Source organism: Primulina huaijiensis, chromosome 6 (genome assembly GCF_012295235.1).
Source record: "Primulina huaijiensis isolate GDHJ02 chromosome 6, ASM1229523v2, whole genome shotgun sequence".
In the NCBI taxonomy this organism is placed as follows: Eukaryota; Viridiplantae; Streptophyta; class Magnoliopsida; order Lamiales; family Gesneriaceae; genus Primulina; species Primulina huaijiensis.
In genome coordinates, this window is record NC_133311.1 from 17949076 (window position 1) to 17956659 (window position 7584).

Consider the following 7584-nt stretch of genomic DNA (forward strand, 5'->3'; position numbering starts at 1 on the left):
TATACATATAGCATATAACATCATCTGATTAACTGACCCTTCTACACAATCATTACACACAGAGCATAGTATAGAGAAGAAAGAAAGAAAAGAAGAGCTTAATTCTCCCCACCAGCTCTGAGTGTTTTAGTTTGATGTATTAGTCATAATAAAATATAGTATATATATATATATATATATGGCAGTGGAAGGAAGATCACCACTTACATCGGAGGCAAGGTCGCCGGTGCCGCTGATATACCGGCATCATTCGAGCGAGGGAGAAATCAAGAACTTGGCGTCTATTTCCAGCAGTCTTCTTCCGGCTTTTGGGACGGTTGTCGGAGACGGCTCTCTTACTCTTAAGAAATTTGTTATTGCTCCTTATGACAGAAGATACCGGTAAGTTTATACACACATACATACATACATACATACATACATACATACATACATACATATGACCTTCTCCAGAAATCGCAAAGAGTCGGTGCAAAAAAAAGTGATTAAATTTTCATAAAAGCCAAATTTCTTGAACATATTCTGATATGAAATACATACATAATATATATATATATATATATATATATATATATATATGTTTTGTGTTTATCTTGATTCTGTTTCTGAGTTTTTAGCATGCATCGTTGTGGTTAGTTCTGTTGATTCTACTAAGTTTTGCATTTAATTAAGCCTATGTCTTTAAGAAAATGGTAAAACGTAAATTTAGAGCGATTATTTTTTCATATAGGGAAATTTAATTTTGAGGCCCTTTTAAAATGCGTAATTGCCTGCATTAATTATGTTTAATGATCACAATTATGTTTTGTAAATTTTTAATAGTAAAAACTTGTGTGAGTTTGTGAGATATAATCTTATTTGGGTAATCCTTGAAAAAATATTAATTTTTATGTTAAGAGTATTAATTTTTATTGTAAATATCGATAGGGTTGACCCGTATCACAGATCTCAGAATATACCTATTCATTTTTAATTTAATAATAATAATAATAATAATAATAATAAATAATTAAGTATAAGAGTTGTTTTAAGACTAGCTAGCTAGCTTTAGTTGCCCTCTAATTATTTCGTTGACTAACAAAATGATTAATTAACTACTAAATCATAACACGCAAAAAACACACACAGGGATTAGTTAGTTAATATGAGCTAGGAAATGGATTGTGGTCATTAAATTCTTTGAAAAAATTGTAATTTAGATTATGATCTTGAATAAAATTTGGAAATTCGTTGTTGAATAAGTCCAAATAATAATACGATTGAATCTATTTTTAAGGTATTGTTCTAAGAGTTGATTCAATGACATACAATATATCATATCTTATTTTCATGTGAAACTATGTATCTTATAACATGAAAAATTATATATAGCTCATTGAATCAACAGTAAGAGTCGAATAAATCTAGGTAAAAACTTGTGTGAGACGATTTCACTGTTCGTATTTTGTGAGACATATATTTTATTTGAGTCATTTATGAAAAAATATTATTTTTTATGTAAAGAGTATTATTTTTTATTGTGAATATCGATAAGATCGATACTTCTCACATATAAAGATTACTGAAACCGTAACAGAACTACTCATAAATCTAATAATATATGTATACCCGCCTTTATTTGGTTACCAACTTCGGAATTGATTCAGCCATTTCACTTGACTTCCTTCTAATTTCTCTAAAAATGGGCCAAAATTTTAATTATTATTTATGGTCATCTTCATTATTGGTCTATGCGGGCCTCTATATTTCTTCAATTTTTTACAGGTCAATACGGTATAGACATCTCGATTTGATTGAGTTTGACCACCAAATTTGGCTTTATATGCAAATATAATCAGAGCCCCCACCCCAAAATTTTGCCCCATCGGTAGCTAATTTACATTTAAATTTGGGACCAAAATGTTTGAATTATTATATATATTATTTTCATATCGTTTTGTCGACTCAAAATTTGTTTCACTGAATTAATATATATCGTCGGCAACAAATAGTTTTGGCATATACACTCTAATTGCGACTATTTTTTCTGAATTTTACTGATTAATTTCTCTTCTAGAATTTAAAAAAATCCATTGAAAAGTGGGTCATCTTTCGAAAAACGGGTCCTATATTTTTACATTAGTTTGAAATTTCTCAGCATAATTTTGCTCTATAAATAAATAGTTTATAATTTTCCCATTCGTTAAAATTTTTGTCACTTCATTCAATAATTATCATATGTTGTTCAGTAATATATAATTAAACCTTGTGTCTAATAATCCATTTTGACTTATTCGTAGGACATGGTAACCATTCAAATCACCATTAATATATTCACGGGCTCACGATTTTTTTATTGATATAATATAGTATATATTAAAATAACATTTAGCTCCTAAAAATTTATTTATATTATTATATATGCTTATCTACGACATTAATAAAATCATTTAAAAATATTAGTGATGCCTACTCCTAGTTATGCTTGCATTAAATGCCTCGTAAATTTGAGAGTATATTCAAGATTCAAAAAGTTTCTTATTTCTAATATAAACTCTCAAAGTGTATGTAAAATCACAAGAATTTTGTGATTGCAGTTGGTGGCAGAGTTTCTTGGTGGTGCTAGTGGTGTACTCGGCATGGTCATCTCCTTTCGAGCTAGCTTTCAGGGAATTGTCGAATGGAGCACTCATGCCTGCCGACTTGGCTGTTGATTTCTTCTTCGGTATCGACATCGTTCTCACTTTCTTCGTCGCGTATTTGGACAAATCCACATATTTGCTCGTTGATGATCACAAGAAAATAGCTTTGAGGTATGAAACTACACACGCTATTACATTAACTGCATGTTCCTCTCGAGTTTCTTATATTGATAATTTTTGTGGTTTCTCAGGTATGTTTCACATCTATGGTTTCCAATGGACATAGCCTCGACTCTACCATTCCAAACTATATACAGGATTTTCACTGGAAAAAAGTCCAGCAGCGATGTCTTCGGCTTCCTTAACTTGCTTAGGCTATGGCGACTTAGGCGTGTCAGCGATTTCTTCTCTAGGTATTATCTCTACTCCAAGGATCATGCAAAACACCATTCTATTCATATCTATGTTTTGTTTGTGAGGAGGCATGTCAAAAATATTCGAGTCTATCCTACTCTTTGCGTCTCATTTATATCTAAAAGAGCTCTCTGGCTTGCTTCAGGCTAGAGAAAGACACTCGCTTCAGCTATTTTTGGACTAGATGCTGCAAACTGATATGTGTAAGTAACTTTGTATCCCCTTTATCATGTGCAAGCATGCACCTAACCGTCCGTGTTGTCCGACAGGTGACATTGTTTGCTGTACACTCCGCGGGTTGCTTCTACTTCTGGCTGGCGTTACATTATCGTATTGCAGATAATACTTGGATTGGATCTCAAGTTCCTGGTTTTGAGGAAAAAAGTGTGTGGTTAGGATATACATATTCGATGTATTGGTCGATTGTAACTCTCTCAACAACAGGATATGGAGACCTGCACGCAGAGAATACTGGGGAGAAGGTTTTCTCCATCTTCTACATGCTTTTCAACATCGGTCTAACGGCTTATTTGATTGGAAATATGACCAATCTTGTTGTACATAGCTCGGTTCGAACATTTGCCATGGTAAATGATCATTACGAAGCAAGTGCATTTTGCTGATATATATACTCTTCAAACTCGACAATAATTTTTTTTTCTCTATCTTGCATTTGAAGAGGGATGCCATCCACGAGATCCTACGTTATGCTAGCAAGAATCGCCTTCCGGAGGGCTTAAAGGAGCAAATGCTAGCACACGTGACCCTCAAATTCAAGACTGCTGAACTACAGCAAGAAGAAGTACTCGAAGACTTGCCTAAGGCAATTAGATCTAGCATTGCTCAGCATCTCTTTCGTAGGACAGTAGAAAACAGCTACCTTTTCAAAGGAGTTTCTGAAGACTTCATTGTCCAATTGGTAATCCATTTAACTTTCAATAATTTATCTTTTTTCTAAAAATCAAGCATTTCAGAGATTATGGTCACCATTAAATACCAAGAATGTTATCAAATAAGCTTGTACTGATATTTTCTTATGACAGGTTCCAGAGATGAGAGCGGAATATTATCCACCTAGAATGGATATTGTCATACAAAACGAGATACCAACTGATTTCTACATTATAGTTTCCGGAGCAGTGGTATAAATATAACGTTTTCAACTATTTTTTAGCATATTAACACAAGCAAAATCTTATAATCTCCAAAACTGCAGGACGTGCTAACTCACAAAAACAGAATGGAGCAGGTATATACGACGTTCTTTTCTCCGACGTCATTTCAAGTTATCTTGGTAGTCTTTAGCTCCAGGACCATTATTTAGCGTGCCATTTCCGTGCCATGTAAAATCTGACTGTGATGTAATTTTTCCAGTTCTTGACAAAGTTAGGATCTCCAGATATCTTTGGAGAAGTCGGTGTGATCTTAAATATTCCCCAACTTTTTACAGTGAGAACAAAGAGACTTTCCCAGGTCATCAGGATCAGTCACAACCATTTCAAGCAATTGGTGCAGCCGCTAAACGAAGATGGAAAGACAATCATCTCAAATTTTCTTCAGGTCAGCATAACATATGCTAAGTTTTATTTATAATTCTTTGTTTCATGGTGTACATGAATTTTGAAATGATAAATGCTTCTGCGATCTGTATTTTTCAGCATTTGAAAAGCCTGAAGAAGGAGATGCTAGAGGAGATGCCATTTGTAACGGAGTTGTTTGATGAATCCTACGTGGAGGTAACCTTGAACCATTACACTAACGCAATATAGTTTATGAAAAGAATATATCCCGCCACATTTCCATCACTGAACACAAGTACAAAGCGCTGATCAGTTCATTTTCAGGCCCTGACACCAGCTGAGGAGCGTCAAAATCATGAAGGACCAAGCCAAGAAGAAAATGGTATGACACCATCTGCTTGATGTTTTAGTACAGGATGCTCCCCGTCTTGTATTCACTCAGTGATAGAACTATAATGTATTTTTTCATAGTACACAACTCACATGACTGTATAATAATTCAGTTAGCTCCACTGTTTCCACGCCAAACATACGTCCAACAAGGGTGGTACTCCATGGACATCATCCAGCGGACAAACAAAACGAAGCCGGGGGAAAACTCGCCCATCTACCTGGATCAATATCAGAACTCTTGTCCTTAGCAGGTGAGCGTTTTCTATCAAAATCTTACATTAGAATAAATATTTACGTGAAATAACAAATGTAACAAAAGATTATCTCTACTCGCGGGATTCCATCTTGAAACTTTGTAGGCACTTTGCTTCACCTTTGTTTGGTAAATGTAGAAAAAAAGCTTGGGAAACGAGGGACCACGATTATCATGGCTGACGGGTCTCATGTGGAAGACATAAATGCGTTACGAGACCATGATCACTTGTACATATACTGAGGACTGTTGGCTTAAGTAACTGCAATGGTTCCGACGGCTCAACTACTTGGCCGAATAAAGGCATACAGCGAGCGGTCTTCTGCAAATGTATGTTGTAGACCCCTCAAATGTAAAAATCTTGGTGTGTGATGTTTCCTTTAAAAAAAATTTTGTCCTTTTTTTTTTATTTTTTAAGTTATCCAATCTCATCATCTTGATAAATTTAACCACAATACCCCAAATTAATACTATTATACTTGAAGTTACAAAATTACAAAATGGAATTAATACTATTATACTTTAAAAAAAGTGGCATATGTTTATATTGATGAAATTATATCAAATATATTAATATGAAATCAACTATGTAATTGGAGATCATAGTATTAATGATTCGTACTCACCTTTCCTTGTTGAGCAACTATCGGTCCGGTCCGGTCCGTGTTCCATTCAAATGATCGGTTACGTTCTTCACTTCTTTTTACATGAATGAATGTTATCATTTGATTTTTCGGTTAAATTATTGATTTTAATTTATTAAATAATAAATACAATTGTAACAAATCAAAAGTTCAGATGTTAATATAAATATTATTGAGCAAAAATTTGTTAGAGAACACATAATATTGAAAAATTCTTCATTAATTTGGTAGTTAATATAATTTAGTTTTAATAATTAAAGTAGTATTAATGATTCATCCATTTACTTCAGCACTTATATTGGTCTTACCACGTCCGGAAACTAGTTTTATACTTCCACAATGACATTATGTCTTTCTGTTTACAAGATGTCATCTTTGGGCATTACCAGTTCATAGATCTCACACGTAAAAATAAATCTAAATCATTAGATACTTGAACTAATGCTAAGAGTGGTTGACTGAACCTAAATGTAAAGTGTAAAAAGAGTATCAGTTCTAGCAAGCAATTCGTTCAAAGCCGCCGTCTGCCCTTACAGAATTACTACTTCTTTCAATGTCCAATGCACAAATCACAGCAAAGGTTCGGAACAAACGTAATTGTAGAACCACTGGCCAACCAAGATTTTGATATAGAAACCAGACAGATGTCGGAGTTACTAAAGAACGCTGAACAGTGAAATATCACCACCACAGTTCACCGTCGTGAATCAGTAGGACAAAAACCATGCCTCGGCACGGTTACTCAAATTCAGGCTGAGCAAGTTAAGGTTTATACATTATTGTATCAGCTTTAGCTTCTCTTCTACAACAGATTTTTGGTTAAAAAAATGTGGCGTGGTGTCACCGAACACATTAGACTCAGATGCTAGCACATGTAAAACTAGAATTCAATGCATCAGAACCACAGAAAGGAGAAATTATCGAGGACCTACCTAAAGCAATAAGATCAAGCATTGCTTGGCATCTCCTTCGTATTACAGTCGAAAATAGCTACATTTTCAAAAGAGTCCCTGATCTTAAGATTTTCACTGTCCATTTGGTAATGAATTTAACTTTCCATGACATGAAGCTATTTCATCGCTTAGCGACCAACAACTTGAAAGTACAGAATGTACCAATGATTTTTTCATTTTATCATTCATCACTACATAAAATAAGTTTATCTTACTAAGCAAGAAATTCAAGTTTGAAAATAAATAAATTTTTTTTAAAAAAAATAGTAGGTAAATTACATGGCCAGATAGATGGTTATTTGGACACGGCCTCCTATTTAATTCTTCTTCATGTTAAATTTGTGGAATGTCATTCATTTTTCTTTTTATTCAAGTACTGCAATAGTAAAGCATAATAACATCCTTGAATTTGTTGCGACTTGAGGTCAGAAAATTGTCTTAATAAGAACTTAGAGAAGATTGTAAAGTTGGGGATCATATTGGGATTCAACTAAGATCATCATTTTCAAGATCTGCAAAACCATGTTGTTCATAGTATGGATTTGTACCTCAAGCAGCTGTGATTCATTTCCCATGGTTGTAATGTGAAAGCCAGATTTTTGTTTTAGATGCTTGATTTACTCAAAAATAGAAGCGCTTGATTCTTGTTTAATGCTCGAACTAATAATCTCAAGAAATTACCAGCTATTTTGCTGCAACATGAAACTATCCATAATTTTTAACCTTGATGGATTTCTAAAACTGTAACAAATTATTTCGGGCGTTGCTACTACCTAAGATTCAAAC

At 33.8% G+C, this 7584-nt stretch overlaps 1 protein-coding gene across 1 annotated transcript; it reads left to right on the forward strand.

Moving 5' to 3' along the window:
* On the forward strand, positions 1 to 5644 carry LOC140979894 (potassium channel KAT3). The gene is made up of 13 exons (XM_073445526.1): positions 1 to 381; positions 2577 to 2792; positions 2873 to 3034; positions 3181 to 3238; positions 3305 to 3622; positions 3715 to 3954; positions 4079 to 4177; positions 4252 to 4284; positions 4410 to 4595; positions 4694 to 4771; positions 4880 to 4937; positions 5059 to 5199; positions 5341 to 5644. Exons 1-13 carry the CDS (start codon positions 179 to 181, stop codon positions 5442 to 5444), a joined length of 1896 nt encoding a protein of 631 aa, XP_073301627.1. The 5' UTR covers positions 1 to 178; the 3' UTR covers positions 5445 to 5644.
* Positions 5645 to 7584: the final 1940 nt, after the last annotated feature.